Here is a 20,345-nt window from a genome sequence, read left to right as displayed (position 1 = left end):
CTTTTGTTATAGTGATGACTGTGCAGAGAGAGACATGTTGTTTGTGTCAAGCTGAGCCCTCTCCATGCCTTGGCCATGGTGATAGGGCGGGGTGGAGGTGGGTACCAGAATTCAAGGTCAGTGGGGCAGGTCCAGAAACTCCATTTTATCTGCTCCCCAGAGGTGACCAGGCATTTGGAAACAGGTTCACACTAACCAAGCTCCTTGATTCTAGAAATTTCCTGAGGCCCTAGATAATGTGAAGTACATGCTTGACTTCATGAAAGGCATGTTGGGAGGCTCAGTTCCCACATACACACAACCTCTGCTCTCAACTGAGGCAGGCTGTTGACATGGAAACCTAGGCCCAGAGGCCTGGCGTGACCTGCCCAGGCCCACTCAGGTGGGCAGCGCAGCCAGGCTAGAACACATCTGTCAGTTCTTAGTGGGGCAGCACCTCCTGGGCCAGCCAGACCTGTGCCCCTGGTGGGGCTGGACACGAGATTCCACTGACCCCAGAACACAGTCTTCCACGCCCCGCAGCTCCTGGACCGTGGGGCTCACCCCAAGCTGCAGAAGCCCAAGGAGAAGCTCCTGTCACTTCAGGTCAGCTCCTCCCAGCCCACACTTTCAAAAACAGCATGGGGTCGGCCTGGGGCCTTAGTGAGGCTGGTTCTCAGCACCCAGGCAGAGAACGGACACTTTTGTTCCCTTGAAAGTTTTTCTCACCTGCTTGCCAGTCCCTAAAACTTTTGTCATTTTTTTGTTTTACTTTTTTTAATTGAAGTGTAGTTGATTTACAATATTGTGTTAGTTTCAGGTGTACTGCAACATGATTCAGCTATACATATTTTCCACTAGATTATTACAAGATAATGATTATAATTCCCAGTGCTATGTAGTAAATCTTTGTTGCTTATTTATTTACGTATGGTAGTTCATATCTGTTAATCCCAAACTCCTAATTTTTCCTCCCCCACCCCCCTTTCCCCTTAGGTAACTATAAGTTTGTTTCCTATGCCTGTGAGTCTGTTTATTTTGTATATAGATTCGTTTGTATATTTTTTTAGCTTCTACATATATCATATAATATCTGTCTTCATCTATCTGACTTACTTCACTTAGTAGGCAATTCCCTAGGTCTATGTTGCTGCAAATAGCATAGAACTTCTTTTAAAGAAAAAAAACAAGAGAAAATTAGAAGTTAAAGGCTTAAGATGAAACTGGGGAGGGAAGTGGCTAGGGGTGATGGTTCCACAATATTGTGAATATACTTAATACCACTGAACAGCACACCTACAACTAGTTAATCTGATTTAAAAAGAAAACAAGCCAATAAAGGGAGGGAATGACTGTTTTTCTGGACCTCTTTATGCTGCTGTGATCTGTTCTGTGAGCTCTCCAAGCATGACTTTTGTTTTTCTTCCAGGCCGGGCCATCTCCTTTGTGACCAAGAACTTCTTTTCCAAATCTAATGGAAACAGAGGCGGTGCTCCCAATGTGGCTGTGGTGATGGTGGACGGCTGGCCCACGGACAAGGTGGAGGAGGCTTCGAGGTTTGCGAGAGAGTCAGGAATCAACATTTTCTTCATCACCATTGAAGGTGCCACTGAAAATGAGAAGCAGTATGTGCTGGAGCCCAACTTTGCAAACAAGGTATGTGAGTGCCTGGAGACCCACCCAACGTAAGACTTCCCTGCACTTTGCAAAGCTGTAACAGCCATCCGGGGTGTTTCTGGTTCCTTCAAAGAGGTTTTAAGCTCATTTCATGGTAGGAGGGCCTCCAGTGAGACTAGTAGGTCTGGAACCCAGAATTACCCTCTCAAAGCAACCCTCCCCTCCCCACCCAAGCACCTGGTGAACTGAGGCCAGCATCACACCTTAGGAGGAGCAGGGTCCCCAGGGTCTCACACAGAGGCTCCCCAGGGCTCCTCCCACAGCCCCAGGGGACCTCGACTGCGCAGCCCAGCAGGCCTTCACACGAGCTGGCACACTGGCACACACGCACTGCAAATTAACTAATCTGATAAACAACAAAAACAAAGGTACTAATCCAGGTCAGGGAGATTAGGCTGCCCCTGGGTTCTGCGGGGATGCCTGGCAGGAGCTGGGGGGCAGAACAGATGGGGAACTAGGCCCTCATACCCACTGCCCCCAAACAGCTCATTTTTTGTATATTTTGCATAGTAGAACCCCACATAAACCCTCCTCCAAAGACACGACCCCAGGTTTAAAAAGGAAAGAAAGTAGTTAGGAGGGAGGAGCAGGGGCAGGGGGCTGCCTCGTTCTGGCTTGTCTGTGATGCCCTTGCAGCTCTGAGGTTCTGTGTCTCAGGATCCAGTGGGGCTCAGCCTCCTGCACTAACCCTGCACTTCATCGTCCTTGACATCCTCATCTCCCTCATCTCCCTCACCTCCACGACACGGTGTGGCTCTTACTACACTTACCCTCTCCCCTTCTCCGTCTTATACCCTTAACATGGACTTCCTCAGGACGCAGATCTGGGCCCTCTCCTCTGCTCTCACTAGGTTTTCTCTCTCCAGAGTCTCTCCCAAGGCCACAGCTTCAGCCTTCCTGCGCTCACAAGCAGCCACACCCTCATGTCTCCCTCCCTGGTCCCTCTAGAGCTCATTAGCCATCTATTTCCAGCTGATTGGCTGCTCTCCACCTGAAGTCCTGAAGAACCTTAAATCTTACATGTAAAAAGTCAAGTGCAACATCTTTCCAGCCTACATCCATTCCTCCTCTGACCCCATACATCTCCCAGTCACCAGCATCATCCCAGGACACCTGGGCAGCTCCCACATCACGTCTCATATCTGTCTACTCTTTTCCACGTCCAATGCTAGTACTTTACATCTATTCTTTCTCCCTCCTGGGTCTCCCCAGTTTAGCTCAACTCATGTTTATGAAGAGTTCTTCCAGTCCCGTGGGGTCCCTGCTCCAAATTCTTCATTATTTCCTACTTCTCCTGAGGCCATGTGGCATGTGGTCCCGGCCCACCACCTAGACCATCTACTGTGACTGCTACCCACACCCTGTGCTCCAGCCACCTGGTCTTCCGTCCACCCAGCACCATCTCTCTCCCTCGCCACAACTCCCTCGGGCCACCTCGTGGGAATCCCTCCTCTCCATCCGTTGGCTGGAATTCGTCTCAGCCTTCATCTCATCTCACATGCCCCCCAGTCCATGGACAGTTTTGTGAATCCTACTTAGGTTTTTACAAAACAATTAAAAAATATTGCCTAGAACATTTTAAAGTCATTTCTTGTTTTAAAATAATTTTAAATTCTACTTCATCTGTAGCCATCAGGTCTGTGGCTCTCTCTGTGACCCCTAGAGGGGCAGTGCTGGGGAGGAAACAGTCACTTCCAGGAGCACATCAACCAGGTTGCTCAATGTTGATTTGCAGGTGCCAAAAGTTTTTTCTGGAACAAGCTTGGGCACAAGTAAACAAATATTCACTTGCCTGGAAGCAGGGTTGTCCAGGGGACAGAACTTGGGTTTTGCAGACAGAATAGGTTTGTGTTCCAGGCTCAGGGACTCAAGGATGTCACTTCACAGCTGGCCCTGTTTGTTCCTTCATGACAAGGGAGTTCTAATTCTACTTTGTAGGGTTAAGGTAGGGGTTTAATGAGATAATTTCTCCAAGAACATCTAGCGTGGTGCCTAACATGTGTGGAACCCCTTTTTGCTGGGTGTAGGGCTGCTCTGGAAACATGTCTTTAGCTGTTTGTTGTGTGTGCCTTTTGTCTTCTCAATTGGAACAAAGCTTTCTTTAATCCTCTTGTGGGCTGGTGCCCACCAGTGCCAACCTCATAGGGCTGCCAGTACACGTACTGAGGGGCCTGGATAGGCATAAATATAAAGCTGAAATCAGTGACTCACCTCTCCCTATGGACCTGCCTAACTGATGGCTCTCCATGAAAGCAGAGACCCAGCTGAGGGAGTGGGAGTGAGTTCAGAGATAACTTGAGGGCACTCTGCTTTGGCGAGTGCCTGGCTGGGTGAACCAAGATGGAGAGAGAGCGTTTGGAGGCCAGGCACAGAAAACGAGTCTGCTGGTCCTTCCCCTGCCCTGGGGGTCGAGAGTGATGGTGACACATTGGAGGATGTGACCCTGACCGGGCGGGTGTCCCTCCCCTGTGTCTTCCAGGCTGTGTGCAGAACCAATGGCTTCTACTCGCTCAACGTGCAGAACTGGTTTGGCCTCCACAAGACCGTGCAGCCCTTGGTGAAGCGGGTCTGTGACGTGGACCGACTGGCCTGCAGCAAGACCTGCTTAAACTCAGCCGACATTGGCTTCGTCATCGACGGCTCCAGCAGCGTTGGGACAAGCAACTTCCGAACAGTCCTCCAGTTCGTGGCCAACCTCAGCAAAGAGTTTGAGATTTCAGACACAGACACGCGGATCGGGGCCATGCAGTACACCTACGAGCAGCGGCTGGAGTTTGGGTTTGAGGAGCACAGCAGCAAGGCTGACATCCTCAATGCCATCAAGAAGGTGGGGTACTGGAGCGGTGGCACCAGCACGGGGGCCGCCATAAACTACGCCCTGGAACAGCTCTTCAAGAAGTCCAAGCCCAACAAGAGGAAGCTGATGATCCTCATCACTGACGGGAGGTCCTACGACGATGTCAGGATACCGTCAACAGTTGCCCATCACAAGGGTAAGTGAGATGGTCCAGCTGCCGAGCACCTTGGGCCTGGTTGGGCCAGCGGGACAAGGGTGGGACTGTCTCTTTATACATTGGTTTTGTCGACCTAATAGTGTTCAAACCATAGGCAGAGCAGGCCCCACTGGGCAGAGAAGAAGGGTCACGCAGGGAGCATCACAGAGGTTCCCACCATGTCCCGGCGAGCTCAAGGCCTGCAGGCGACAGGGAGCGTTAACTTCTTTACATCCCACACTCTGAGGCACTGCACACGAAGGGTTGGTACATTAAAAAGGAATTTGACGTATCATTTTACTCTCCATTGAAGACCACCAAACTGGGTTAAGAAACTTGAGGAAAACAGATGTTTTAAAAGAAAAGTACTATTCTTGTAAGCAACTGCGAACCAGATATCAGAAGTCTGGGGGAGACTTCAAAGAACTTTCATTTAAAATATTTAAAGAAACATTCCCATATGAAAACTTGGAAGAGGGCAGCAGAAAGTTTAAAACCATGAAAAATAAGCAAAATATTTTTGTAAATGTTTTGAAACACAGTCCTATTTAAGGCTTTTTTCACAGAATCTGTGTATAATCACTGTTTTGAAGTGCCATCAAATACCAGGAAAACACAAACCACTTGAGAAAACCCCAAGAGACAGTAATGATGGTAACGATAATAAAAGTAAACTGAGTGGTCAGCGAGCACCGAAAACCTGCAGATAAGGACCAGTGAACAAGGCTCACCCGTTGTGAGGGGAGTTTCTTCTTCTCTACCTACATTTAATTTGGGTTTGTTTGCAGAATTTTCCTTATTCTTTAAAGCTGCTTTTAATCCTTTCCGAAACAAAGAGAGGTATGAAAATAAACAAGCCTTTAGGAACCAGCAGTCCTGGCTTCTAGAAACCGAAGTAACCAGACACTAGGTTCAGACAGTCTTTCTAGCGACTTACTGGGCAGAGCCTGGGGGAGCACTTACCGTGGTGGGACGGCAGGTGGCCCATGCGCCAGCAGCCAGCAGGCCCCTTGGGCTCGTGTCAGCAGAGGGAAGATGGTTTCAGGCTCAGAAGCAATCCGCCCAAAGTTCCAAAGTGAGTAGTGGGGGGAGCCCGGTGGACCAGCTCTTGACGACAAGCCCTGGGCTCCCCTGCTTTCTCCAAACGTCTGTGCCCAGCTCACGTTCAGCTCCACTCACCTATTTTCTAGACGTCCCTCTTTGGACCTCCCCCGGAGGGTATCAGGGCCGTCTGAGGCGTGGGGAGCCTGGGGAGCATGAGGGGCTTGATTAGAAAAAGGTGTGCTCGTCTTCACTCTGCGCAGGCGTAACTAAGCTACAGGCCTCCACATTTAAAGGTCACCAAGAGGGCACCCGTGCATGCCCAGTTGGAGGTCAGTGGTCCTATCCTGTCATAACCAGCTCAGCTGAATGAGACACACCTGATGCTCAGCTCAGCTGGCAGCTGACTCCAAGTTTCTGGAGAACAACTCGGACAAACATCTTACTGTTCAGGCTGTGTGCTACCTGGAGGATATGCAAGTCTTAAAATGACCTTGATTAGTGAAGGAAGGTGAAATGGATTTGACACCCCACAGTTTCATTTTCATTTAAAAGACCTTGAACTGGCTTTTGATGCATTTAAGACTGAATTTTGTGTGACTCTACACACAGAGCAGGCATGTACCATGCGGTGCAATCTGCACTGCATCCAAGTTTCACTTGTCCCAAAATGTCATCCCCTTGCTGCTCCTGGACATGAAATTCCTATCATGTATTTACTCCATTTTTCTGTTTTTTTTTTTTTCTCCAAAAGACTGTAAACTCCTATGAGACAGCAACTCATCAATTTTACTGCTGCTGGCATACAGCAGATGTTCATGCTTTGGGCACAGTCCTGATTTCAGATTTGGTTGTGTTCAAGCACAATAGCCAAGAGAGTGGCAGGAAGGCAAGGATTCATCTCAGTGCTTTTCTTTGGTGACATTTGCTTCATCTACCTTCTGTCCCCACAGGAGTGATCACCTATGCAATAGGCGTGGCCTGGGCTGCACAGGACGAGCTGGAAGTCATTGCCACTCACCCTGCCAGAGACCATGCCTTCTTTGTGGACGAGTTTGACTACCTCTACAAATTGGTCCCCCAGGTCATCCAGAACATTTGTACAGAGTTCAACTCACAGCCTCGGAACTGAATTCAGAGCAGGCAAAGCACCAGCAAATGCTCTTTCCCAACCGGCTCAGGGACAACCCCCAACGCCGTAGGGGACACACATGGGGCAGCAAGGCACGTAGGGCTTGGAAATGACGCGTTGTTATTACTCTTTGCCAGTGTGGGTTTTCATACTTCAAAACTTGGAGTTAGAAATTGATCGTAAATTTGTAGAATGAGCCAAAATGATAGGTCGTTTTGGGAGTGCTGGGGATTTTACATTTTGAGAACTGTCTTCAAAATAAATGTTGAGAACAGAACATGGCACTTACAACAGGCTTAACTAGTGCTTTTGCAAGGTTTTTAACATTTTAATTTCCCATTAGAATTCTGTAACTCTCCACAAGTTTCAGTTTTGTCATGACAATATAGGAGTTGCTTAATTAAATGTCTGAAAAGATTTCATGCAATCCCTCTGACCGTGTCACGGGTAGTGTTCACAGGCTTTGTGGCAGGGCCACCCTCTCTGCTCCTCTCATGTCACAGAGCACATGAACCCTCTCCTGGCCCAAGGTGACCACGCACCCACAGGGGTGCAGAGAAAATGTTGCCTCAGCACGGCTGCTCCCGATTCACCTCCCTTGTCTCTGTTATCCCAATCACTGTGTTCCTGTGACATCTAGAGCAATCGGGGAACGGCCCTGGAGGACCACGCTGAGCTGGCGTTGAAAGCGGTGCTGACGCTCTCGAGCTGCACATCAGAGCCCCATCCCAATACCGGTGGAAGCTGAGTCTCTGGGAATGGAGCCTGAAGGCCAGCGGGTTTGGAGAGCCCTCTGGTGGTACTGATGAGCTGCCAGGACTACTGACAGACCTACGAGGGGTCACTGGTAGAGCTGTTTATGCCTGTTGTTCTGGGTCCCATTTAGTTTAGCATTTGTCTTGGAGTTTTCATTTGTTAAATAGATATTATTATTAATAGTTGCATTAAAATAAGCCAGACTGGGTTTGATTGGACCCCAGTTTTTACTTTCTATTAGGACGTGAAACTACATACGCCATAGGGAAACATTCAAAAGAATCCTAAATAGAGATGACTTACTTGACAAGTTATGTTCTGTAAAAATGTATGTTGGAGAATGATACTCTGAACAGAGGCCAAAAAATAGTACCTGTGTCAATCCTTGGGACAAAATATTTACATACAAATTTTGAATTGAAAATATCATCCGTTTAGCAGAATTTGCAGAGAGCTTACCAAATCTCTCAATACCTGAGGCATTATCGCCAGTTAAAAATCTTGTGGTCTATAAAGAAAGGTGTCAGCAATTTCAAATTTATTAATTATACATTTTACTTTGAAAGCAGTTGCAAACAGATTTGTTCAAAAGCTTCAAAATACAGTGGGGGAGGGTATAGCTCAGTGGTAAGAGTGCATGCCTAGCATGCACAAGTTCCCGGGGCTTGAACCCAGGACCTCCATTAAATAAATAGATGAATAAACTTAATTACCCCTCCCCCCAAAATTATTTTTTAGCTTCAAAATACAAAAATTAGCTTCAAAAAGGAGATTCTTCATAAAGATACCAGTGACACATTAATGACAGATCAGCTAAGAAACTAATTAAGGAGCTTAAGTACTAGGAACAATCATTTTGCCTATGATTTTGAATGTGCAGATAATTGACATAAGGGAGTTTTTTTCAATGTTACTTCAATGTATGTATATGAGTTAACTTTCTGAAGAAAAATTTTATTTTGGAAAATAGTTTTGGAATAGAATTATTTTATAGGGACCTTAATATAAAAGCCAACTTGTCATCAATAAGTAAATACTTCCAAGAATAATATAACTTTAATTATTTTGGGCGTTCTCTTTCATTCACAAGATTGTCCCAGTTTGGAAAATAAATTATATGGTCACCTTAGTTACAGATACTGTAATTTTGAAGATAAATGAAACCTCTTCAAACGTGCCCATTGTCGACATGCTGTCAACACATATTTGAGTGTGTGCTGTGTGGAGGAAAGGATCATCCCAAGTGAGGTGGCTGAGGCCCTCAGAGGCTACGGTCTCATCAGAATTGTCCGTGTGATGTTCAAGTCACCAGAGGCAGTGTGACAGGAGTCAGGAAGGAGAAAGAAGCAGTGAGCCAAGCTCATGCATACTCAGTGGATGAGAGAAGGTGACTGGGAGTTTGGAAGAGGACAGCAGTGACAGGGGTGGAAGGCTGAGGCAATATCTTCAGGGGAGCTGGGAGCAGACCTATCCCAATTCCTGAAACACACGGAGTGAAAAGGCACAAGCAGCCTCCACTCAAGCGGGTTGAGGAAGACAACTGGGCTTCTGGTAAGTGGGGGCGGGAAGGGGTTGAGACCTCTGGGGGCTCACGGGCAGCAGAGAGGAGTGGGAAGGCTGGGATGGGGCTGGGGCAGGGTTTGCACAGAGCAGGGTGGAGGCTAGGGCCCTGGTGGTGATGGGTCCCCTGGCAGGCTTGCATATAAATGCCACATTGCTCAACCTACACTGTGTCCAACATGGCTGGACCACCACTGAAATCTTAACACCAGAGACAGAACCTGAGAGACAATCTACCTCAAACCCTCCAATGACAAAAAGGAAACCCAGGCCAGAAGAAGATTGTGCAGCTGCAAAGGGACAGAACTAGAATTTACATGTACTATTTTCCCATCTTCTTACTCATTTGACTGCCTTCTTGTGGGGGGAGGTCAGAAACCCATCCCCGCCCCCATCCACAAACACACTCCTGCTTTTGTACACTCAGGGTCTCTGGTCCAGCCTTTGCACAGCTCTCTGGGTCCTGCCGACTTCCAGCCAATCTCCTAAGGCAAATCTTTCATTCTGTGGTCTCAGCAGAAAATCCTTTCTGTGCCCTTTCTGCTCCAAGTCAACCCAAACAAGTAGACAAGGAGCGTCAGGCCAGGTTCTCTGGGTACCTGTGATGTCTATACTCCATTCAACTTAACTGTCCCACCTCTTGGGAGTTAGGCCCCTGTGAAAGAGGTTTCTTGACTGTAAGTTTTGCAACAAGACTTTGCTAAAAAATTTTCAGCCAAACTGACAGGCTTCAGATATTTCTTATTTCTCTGGGCTCTTTCAACCCTCTGAACAGGACAAAATCTCCATGAAGCAAGTTCTCCGGCAGTCTCAGGGGGCCGGCATGGTTTTGTAAAGAAGAGGATGCTTCTGTGACCAAGGCTTTTCCAGCCTCAAAGAGGAGTTTCCAAATAATAAAGTTATTTTCCAGTCACAATCCTAAGAAAAGTTCTCCTCTAAGGTTCCCAATAGATAAGTAGGAAATATGCTTGAATGCATGAATTCAATTACTTTGAAAAGAGGTATTTATTCAACTAATGGCTTTGAGGAATTCACAGTCCAGTGAGAAATCACACACAAATGAATAATTAAAATCATATAATTAATATCACGGGATTATGCACAAAGTACATGGATGGCAGTTGCAAACAACCTCATGAGAAAAAAAAAATCATGAAGTGCATGACAATTAGTGAGTGGGTGCTGCATGCTGGGCGCTGTTCACATGTATTAACTCACTTATCCCTATGATTTGCTGAAAGAGGTACTATTATTATTCTTACTTTACAGATCACACAACCTAGGTATGAAGACGTTGAGTAATGAAAGAGATAGGGCTGGAAGAGGCAGATCTGGGAATTAAACTGGGCAATCTGACTCCAGGATCTAAATGCTTAACCACTTTGCTTCTTATGATAGTGGCACACAAAATAACTGGAGTGGCTGCATAGAGGAATCTCTGGTAAGCTTGACAATTTAAAATACATGTATTTTATATATAATTCTGCCAACTGTGTGCTCAGCGTCTATTAAATGTACAAAGGTAGGAGTCAAACATCCAATGTAAACTGCACTTCCCTCATCACTACTCCTGCTTCTCTGGACAACCACCCTCCCTTCACTTAAGATGGATGATTCTAATCTTATAGTCCACAGTCCCTGAAGCTCCCTGAACACACTGGGCTCCCCATCCTCTTGTTAAACTCCTAATCATCCTTCAAGTCTCAGTCCAAATGCCACCTCCTCTTTGGAGCCTTCCCTGATTTGCTCAGATAGAGTTAGGCTCTCTGGATGCAGAATCCTGACCTACCTGTTTTCCAGTGACCTCCTTAGTCCCTTCTCATTAGGGGAATGCAATCCACACACATCATCAAGGACATGGAATTCAGGGAATGAGAACTCTGAATCTAAGTCACCTGACAATGGCACTGGTGGAATGGGAAGCAGAGGTATTTCAGGAAGAGAGAAACAGGATTTGATGGCAAGGAAGAGAGAGAATCTGACTCCATGCAAGACTGCACCACTCTTCTGAATGGCCTTTGAAGGTTAATTATGTATGTTACAACCACTGTTTTTCAAGGGCTGGAATCCTCTTATGATAGTAACCCCCAGGGAAACTCTATAGTCCTCAACTTCCACTCCCTTTTTCCTGCAGAAATGAAAATCCCATTTTCTGTTCCCCTTCTTGAGTTTCATTCAACAAGCATGTTTTAAGCACCTACTATGTGTCGGACATTGTGACAGGTCCTGGGGTCCAAAGACAAGTAAGACCTGGTCCTTGCTCAAGGAGCTTAGAGAGGGAATGAGGCTTGGAACAGTGTGACACACAGAGAGAGTGACAGCACGAAACTTGAGGCTGAGGCAGGGGTGTCAGGAAAAGAAGCTGGAGAGAGAGGCAGGGGCCAGGCCAGGGAAGGCTGCGTTGGTTCAAGTTCTCTCAGTTGCAAGTGACAGAAACTCAACTCAGTAGCTCAAGCAAATCTTTGGAAGGGAACTCAAGGAACTTATGAGCTCCAAGGTCAGGAAGACAGCAGAGCCTCAGAAAGGAGAGGAGGGACAAGAGAGGACAGGAGAACTGGGTAGCCCTCTCATTCTCCTCTCCTCCAGAGTGACCTTCCTCTGGAAAACTGTTGAACAACCGGCAGAGACGGAACAGAGTGAAACTTCCCAGCCATTAACGGTTGACCTCGTGATGCAGCCTCCTTTAACAGGGCCACCGGCAAACCCAGCTGATGTGGCTGCTTGGGGATGGGCACCCCCATCGTTCTGTCTGATCACCTTGCCATTAATAACCTTTTGAGTTTCCTTAAAGCATCAAGTCTTCCTGAATGCCAGCAAATTCATGTCCACAAGTTCCCAAGTTTGGAAAATCAAATGCAGGCTGAATAGCTGTCTTCCAGCTCTGCAGTCTCCCTCTGTTTTGCTTAGAAGCTTTCCCCAAGAAAACTAACGACTGTCTAAGGCTCCCTTTCACTTCTCTTGGCCTCCACGGCTATGAGATACTACTTGTTTACAGGCCGTTAGCCGGTGAAAACCGTTCAGACCATCAGAAGTGCTGCCTCCGGGCTCCACCTCTGCTTTTAGTTGAAGGCCTAATTGAGGAGAAACGTACTATTTAGATAACCATTGACATGGGAAACAAGGTTGAAAGACCACAATTTCAATGCAGGCTTTGCTTTTTTCTTTTCTTCTTCTTCTTCTTTTTTTTTTTTAATGTCCTCTAATTGAAAAATACTGAGCTTAACTTTATCCCTGCCAGGGTCCCTCTTACACAAACGGGGCCTGCAGGCAGTAAGCTGCCCAAGTAAGCAAATACTATACTTGGCTTGGCAGCTGAGACTTTCGTATAAAAAACACAATTCCAGCTGAATAGCCCCTTTCTGTGCCTCCTCTAGTTTCGCACTTGGTTGAGGTGAGCAGGGTGTATTCAGGTTAACAGCAAATTGGAATCTGGGGTTCTCAACAAAGAGCCTTTACAGGGCTGCCCAGGGCACAGAAAGTGTGAGGCTCTGGAAGCCATGGAAACTGTGCAAACACCAAAGCAAGTTCCAAAATCAATCTAATTGTTGGTCTGACATCCCCAGGGCATCTGTAAAGTTGAATCCTGATACTATGATACCAACTTTTTTTTTTCAATTATCTTAATACTCTCCAAGTTCTCCTTGAAATCACAGTGAAAGGGAGATTCTTTCCAACCTCAGCAGGGGGACTGTGTGGCATTTTAAAGCCAAAGAGGGAACAGGGACAAGTTGAAGGTTACAACCCCCTGTGGTAATGACTGTCTAAGATACGCACCAAGCAAAATAAATGAGCAGACGAAGTTTTCTAAATGGCAAAGCAGTCGTGTAATTTGGTTTTCTCCTAAGAGAATACTCTCATTGAATCAGGGGACAGCGGCAGTGTGGAAACTCCAGGGGATCTTTCCAGCTCCTCTGACCTAAATGCCTGGAACACCCACATGCCTGCTTCTACCTACAGAGAGGGGGCATTCTCCTGAAATGGAAAACCAACCCTTTCATCCTGGAGTCGCTCTAATCCTGGACAGTTAGCAAAGATCTCTCAAAACAAAATAGCGGTGGAGCTGTGGCAGCCTCAGTGGGAAGTTGCCCACGTGGCAGCAGCCAAGATGGTCCTGGCAGGGCCAAAGGCATGTTCATGAGCAATCTGGGGCATCCCTCATGGACCACCCCCCTCGACCAAAATACTCAGTCCCACAGTATGCCAGTGAGAACAAGACACCATTGAGTAACCATCTTCATATGACTCGTCTGCACCCAGTCTGGGGAGGCCTTAGGGAAATTCTGGTGAGGGGGGTAAATCCATCCTACACATCGATTATGAAGTTGCAATGTTCCATGAACGGTGCTGGCACCTTATATTCACCATGTCTTTGAAAACACACAAAACTCTACTTTCTACTCTGCAGTATCAAATCGAAGATCTTGGGAGACTGAACTGTTACCTGACATTCTAAGGTGCCTTTTGTCTTCCATGTCCCTTTCTCTATTTCCCTGATCATTACCTACGAGTTACTCACTGGCTGAGACAACGTTAGTCCACTTGCTGACAGGCTCTTAAACACAGAGTAAGTGGCAGATAGCAGGTATGCCCTGGGCAGCTGAGGGTGAAAAGGAAGGAGTCCCAGTGTGGAACCTCCCTCAGCCTTCTTATTTTAAAGAGAAGGTATTTGGTTAATGAACTGTCTTGACTTTCAAGGGACTCTGAACATTTACAAAAAACAAGCATTTTAGAAACAAGTGGCTCTAAGAAATTTTCTCTGATCAAACTCTGTGTCTCAGGATAATCCCCTTGGGTGAAAGCCAGTTCAGGACTGTCAGGCACACCCTCCAACTCTACAGTGAAATTTTTTCTCTTATCTGCTTCCTTCCATGGGAACATAACGGTGGCTGCTGTAGGTAAGTGGCTCTGCCGTGGCACTCTGGCAACGTTACACACCCCGACGAGGGCTACATGGGCAGGGCTTGCTGGAACATCCTGAGATCATCCCAGGAGCATGGCAAGGTGGGCAGTTTGTAAGGTGCTGTCACAGGCCACTTTGTCCACTTCTCCATCTCATAGGAGGCGTTCACAAAACATTCTTTTCAGCCTAGGACTTTCCATCTGCCCCTCCACAGGGTATACCTGCAGCCTATAAAGGGAATTCACTGCCCTTTAGAATCGGTGCCCCACCACTCATGTTGCCTGTCATCCAGCCCCTTTTATTTTGGTGTTGCCCTTAGGACAAGGAAGCTGACTATGAAGTAAACTGTTTGAATCCACTTGGGTCCGTTGTGTCTGTCCTTACCAGACAAAGCTACTGCAGAGTGGCAGCCTGCCTGGCCACGACAGTGACCCCTGCTGCATAGGGACTGCCTGGCCACTTGACGGCAGCTGCCTTCCTCCCTACCGCAACACTGTCCCCCCCCATGATGTTTCTGGATGCCCCCGATTCTGCACATCTGCTGCAATGCCAAGTCCCACCCCGGTCACCTGCCCCAGCTGCAAATGACCTGCCAGTGACCGGAGAACTTTTTCTTACAAAAAAAAGTCCCTTTTTCTGGTCTATGAATGTTTGCAATTGCACTGCCTTCACCACAGCTGGAGTGGTGCCCCAGCAGCCTTTGCGCAGGGACAGGGCATAGGTGTTGCCTGGGCAGATCAGGTAGGAGTGACTGTCTGAAGAACCATAGGCAGAAAGAGTCTTGAGACTGAGGCCCTTATAGGAAGCAATACTAAAATTGATTCATGATGTGTCATGGGAGAGGGACGGATCCGTGTCCACTCTCACTATTGGTACTTACCCCTCTCCACAGTTTTAGGAGCAAGGCTGTGTCTCGATAAAGCACACTTGGGGAACTAAAAGGGAGCTTTCTTAACTTTTCCTCCTGACTGTGGCATTGCCTGTAAATTCCCTTAAGTAAATCTATTTTCTGGAAAAAATTAGGAATGGAGAAAATTAGTTTTACTTTAGTTTGACTCCTTTTCTAAGGAGGTTTCTAAGTAAATCACCTGGAAACATTCAGATTATGAAGGTTTCTAAAACAAGAGGTCTTTGTAATGTGTTGCTTTTGGTTACCAGTTCCAGAATTCTCCACAGTGAAGTTTTTCCCTGCAGGCCAAGTGCTGCTCACAGCTGCCCGAGGTGTGCAGGGGTGGGAGTGAGGAGGAAGGGAGTGGAGAAACTGGCCTTCCGGAGGGGCTTTCATGCGCCTGGCACCATCTTTGCGGGACTTAATTGGGATAATAGATGTGAAGGCACTATCCCTCTATTTTTAGAGGGAAAAACAGAGACTCAGGGATGTTACTGGTCCCAGAGTCACACATCTGATAAATTGCAGCTTCAAACACAAGTTTTTCTCAGAAAAAAAAGACTTAAGTAAATCACAAAATCATGCAATATTTTGGGGAAAACAACAATCATTTGAGGTTTGCTCCTAACAGAAGAAAACAGAAAGCCAATAAGCTAAAAAGCCATTCTTGCCAGTCTAAATACTTTATAATTTTCCTTTGACCCATTGGTGATTTAGAACAAATTAAAGTGAAGCTATGAAGACGATTCAAATTGATAAATTTTGAATAATAGGGAGTGAAGATGAAAGAAGGATGTCTGAAGTGTGAAGCTGGGCATATAGAATTACATAAAGAAATATTGTTTTAGAACTTTCAAATACAGTATATATGCAAACTCCTCAAATGACAAGGTATGAACAACTTCCCAGAAGAACAAAGAAGTCCTGTGTTTTTTCCCTCACTGAAGAACACATTGGGTCTTACTTGATTCTGGAAACTGATAACTAACAGCACATAGAAAAATAGGTATTTCTCATTCCCCAAAGACCTCTCTTATCATTCTTCCTGAGTGCAAGGCAGTGTTGCAAGTCCTCTCCTTCACCTACTTGGGCAGGAGTTTGTCTGGATAACCCACCAGAATAGCTTCCCTTTTATTCATCTTCTCAAAAAGCACCAGCCAATGTTTTCATTGGTTTTCTCTTGTTTTTCTGTTTTACATTATATTGATTTCTGCTCTTATTTTTATCATTCCCTTGGTTCTGCTTGCTTTGGGTTTACCTAACCCTTCTTTGTCTAGTTTCTTGATGTGAAAGCTGAGATCATCAAACTGATAGCTTCTTTTTCCATATAGGAGTTTAGCACTATACACATTTCCCTCTCAGCACTTTTCAGTTGCATCCCAAAATTTTGGTATGTTTTCATTTTCATTCAGTTCAAAATCCTTCCCCCCCCCCCACCAACATTTTAAAATAGACCTTACTTTTTAGAGCAGTTTTAGGTTCACAACAAAATGGAACCGGAAGTATGGAGATTTCCTTTTTAACTTCTGGCCTCACACACACACAGCCTTCCCCACCATCAACATCCCCAACCAGAGTGGTACATTTATTACAATAGATGAGCCTACATTGACACTTCATTATTACTCAAAGCTCATAGTTTACATTAGGGTTCACCTTTGGTGTTGTACATTCTGTGGGTTTCAACAAATGCATAATGACATATATCCACTATTATAGTATCATACATATAGTTTCACTGCCCTAAAAATCGTCAGTGCTCTCTATTCATCCCTTCCTCCACCCTAGTCCCTGGAAACCACTGATCTTTTTACTGTCTCTATAGTTTTTAGAATGTCATACAGTTGGAATCATACAGTATATAGCCTTTTCAGATTGACTTCTTTTACTTAGAAATATGAATTTAAGTTTCCACCATGTTTTTTCATGGCTTGACAGCTCATTTTTTAGCACTGAATAATATTCCATTGTCTGGATGTACCACAGTTTATTAATTCATTTACCTACTGAAAGATATCTTGGTTGCTTCCAAGTCTCTGCAATTAGGAATAAAGCTTCTATAAACATCCTTGTGCAGGCTTTTGTGTGATTATAAGCTTTCAACTCAGTTGGGTAAATGCCATGGACCATGATTGCTGGGTCATATGCTAAGAATATGTTTAGTTTTGTAAGGAACTGCCAAACTTTCTTCCAAAGTGGCTGTACCAATCACATTCCCACCAGCAAATGAATGAATGTTCCTGTTGCTCCACATCCTCGCCAGTCTAAATGCTTGTTAATTTTCCTTTTTAAGTTTCCTCTCTCCCGTTGGTTATTTAGAAGTGTGTTATTCAGTTCCTAAATAGTTGGGGATTTTCCAGACATCCTTCTTTTACTGGCTTCTAATTTAATTTCACTGTAGCCCACAAACATATTTTGTATGATTCAAATCCTTTAACATTTATTAGACTTGTTTTATGGTCCAGAGTACGGTCTATCTTTGTAAATGTTCTTGGCATTTGGGGGGGAAAAGTATGTTCTGCTGTTGTTGGGTGTAATGTTCTATAAATGTCAACTAGGTCAAGGCGGCTGGTAGTGTTACTCAAGTCTTCTATATCCTAACTAACTTTCTGCCCCCTTGTTCTATTAATTATTGAGAGAGGTGTTGAAATCACCAACCGTAATTGTAGATTTGTCTATTTTCCTCTTCATTCTATTAGTTTTTGCACCATTTATTTTGAAGCTCTGTTATTAGGTGTATAAACTTTTAGGAGTTGTGTTCTCTTGATGAACTGACCTCTTAATCATTATGAAATGAAACTCTCTAGCCCTGGTAATATTCTCTTCCCTGAAATCTATTTTGTCTGATACAGCCAAAGCTTTCTTTTGGTATGGTGTATATTTTTTTATCCTTTGACTTTTTGTTGTTGTTGTTTTCTGTTTTTATTGAAGTACAGTCAGTTTACAATGTTGTGTCAATTTTGTCGTTTTACTTTTAACCTATTTGAGTCTTTTTATTTAAAGTGGGCTTCTTGTATGCACATTCAGTGAAGGCAAGGTCTCATTATTTGTACCTAAACTGTCAATCTTGCCTTTTAATCATGGTGTTTAGACCATTTACATTCAATGTGACTACTTCTATGGTTGGAATTAAATCCACCATCTTGGTGTTTGTTTTCTATGTGTCACATTTGTTCTTTATTGCCCTTTTCATTTTTCTATCTTCATTTGGATTAATTGAACATTTATTATTATTCTCTTTTGTCTCCTTTGTTGGTTTATTAGCTATACTTTTTTTTTTAAGTGGTTGCTTTAGGTTCAATAGTATACATCTATAATTTATCACAGTTTGTCTTCAGATAATATACTGCTTCACATACATTGTAAAAACCTTACAGCAGTTTACTTCTATTTAACCTCTTTCAGTCTTTGTGTTATTGTTCCCATATATTTTACTTCTACATTTTACAACCCTCTGTATATTATTTTTTGTTGTTTTAAACTGTCAATTATCACTTACAGTGATTTAAAAAGTAATTTTTTTCTCTTATCATCTGGGATTAATTTCTTTCTGCCCAGAGACTTGCTTTAATATATGTTAGTCATGAATATTTTTGGCTCTTGCATGTCTTTATTTTTGAAATATAATTTTACTGGGTACAGAATTTTGGATAGTTGTAACATTTAATCGTCATTGTTTACTAATTCTATCATGTTTTAATTCTGGGTGATTTTTAATTTACTAAATTTGACTCCTCATTTTGGGTTGTTTTCGTGTTACTTTGCATACTGATAATTGGGTTCCAAACATTATGAATTTTACCTTATTGAGTGCTAGATATTCTCGTGTATTTAAATAAATATACAAATGTATATTCAAATATAAATTTATTTATATACATATATGTATGTGTGTATATGTGTGTATATATATAAGCTTTGTTCTGGGTCATAGTCACTTGAAAATAATTTGATCCTTTCAGGTCTTACTTTTAAACTTGAAAGCAGAACCAAAGCAACCTTTAGCCCAGGTCTGAGTTTTTTCCATAGTAATGAGGCAGCCATCCCCTGTGAGTCCTCTACCTAATGCCTCAAATTTTATGATATACTTCCAGTATGCCCAGTGGAAACATGAGCTATTCCAACTCTACATAACATCAAGGGATTATTCCAACCCTATGTAACATCAGGGTATATAACATCAGGGGCTTTTATCTTTTGGGTCACTCTTCCTCAGCTTCTGAAAGGTTTCTCACATGCTTATCCTTATCAATACTCAACTGAAGACTTGAGGAAGGCCCAGTTGAGATCTCCAGAGCTCTCCTGTAGTATTTCACCTTGCAAACTCTAGCTGCCTTGGACTTGCCAAACTCCCAACTCTGTGCCTTTTCAACTCACAGAGACATCTAGGCTCTGCCTGGGTTGCACATCCCAGTACTGAATGATGGACACTCAAGGCAGGAAGCTGGGGCAACAATTTGTTTTCCTCTCTCTTAGGGATTATTTCTTGTTCTGGCTATTGTTCAGTATCTGAAAACTTGGGGTTTTTTTTTTCTTCTTCTTTATGTTTAAAAGTTGTTTAAAGGGGAAAGATAAATCTGATCTTTGTTACTCCATCTTGGCCAGAAACATAATTTGGTCTTTAACTCTAAAAAGCAAAGGAAGTACATTTTTTATATAAAAAGGGTATGAAGTTTGGGTTTTGTTTTTTTGTTTTTTTTTTTTTAGTTGGCTGGCTCCAAGTATTTATGCCTAACAATGTTTATTTTTTATGGCATTTTTTTATGGTTTCTCAGCATCTTCAGGAAAACAGACCAACAACCTCTTCTAAGGTGTAAAAGATAATCCTCTAGGAGTAGAAAGAATGCAAGAGTCATTGACCAAACTTAAACAACCACCTTAGGAACAAACTCAAGATAATAGATTTCTTCAGGATTTGTGTGAAAGGAAGCCTACTTACCAGGCTTTGATGTTTGATCATTCTTCAGAGAGTGAGTAAATCTGAAGCAGGGAATGGACAAACAAGATCATAATGATTGTGATATCCTACGGAGGAAGCAAATGTCTCATTTGGGAGGTGATTTGAGGCACCGTTTTTAAGAGTCGGGATATTAGGACTCAATGTCTACAAATTACATATATTACCTTTCATAATCAGGGTGACAGGAAAGATAAGGGAAAATGCAAAACAAAAATGAGTGACGAAGGAGATTCCCTTCTAATGGGGTAGTTGTGGCAGAAGAGTTTTGTTATCTAACCCGAAAGCCATTTGAAATTGACTTCTTCCTTGCCATCTCCTACTACCAAAGCTGAAAAAGTGAGATACCCACTTTCTCAATATGCATTAAATGGAGGGAGGCAATATTCTGGCCAACCAGGTATGGGGGGAAGTCTGTTGGAGGGAGGGCCTCTGGGAAGATTTCCTTTACTGTCAAAAGG

The 20,345-nt window shown here is 44.2% G+C and overlaps 1 protein-coding gene and 1 long non-coding RNA gene across 3 annotated transcripts in view; one reads left to right on the top strand and one right to left on the bottom strand.

Annotated features, from left to right (window-relative positions):
• VIT (vitrin) overlaps window positions 1–8,081 on the top strand; it is a 92,470-nt gene extending 84,389 nt beyond the window's left edge. For both annotated transcript variants that reach the window (XM_010999646.3, XM_031466840.2), the window contains exons 12-14: window positions 1,409–1,635; window positions 4,136–4,649; window positions 6,644–8,081. In XM_010999646.3, the coding sequence (XP_010997948.1) occupies window positions 1,409–1,635; window positions 4,136–4,649; window positions 6,644–6,822 (920 nt within the window). In that variant the 3' untranslated portion in view covers window positions 6,823–8,081. The remainder of the gene's footprint in view (window positions 1–1,408; window positions 1,636–4,135; window positions 4,650–6,643) is intronic.
• On the bottom strand, window positions 1,487–19,929 carry LOC135323079 (uncharacterized). Its single transcript, XR_010384227.1, has 3 exons — window positions 19,867–19,929; window positions 5,613–5,896; window positions 1,487–1,588 (listed from the first exon to the last, which is right to left on the bottom strand). It is a non-coding gene; the product is annotated as an uncharacterized LOC135323079 (long non-coding RNA).
• Window positions 19,930–20,345: the final 416 nt, after the last annotated feature.

Source organism: Camelus dromedarius, chromosome 15 (assembly GCF_036321535.1).
Source record: "Camelus dromedarius isolate mCamDro1 chromosome 15, mCamDro1.pat, whole genome shotgun sequence".
Lineage (NCBI taxonomy): Eukaryota > Metazoa > Chordata > Mammalia > Artiodactyla > Camelidae > Camelus > Camelus dromedarius.
The sequence above is the reverse complement of the archived record's forward strand: the minus strand, read 5'-3'. Positions and strand labels throughout refer to the sequence as shown.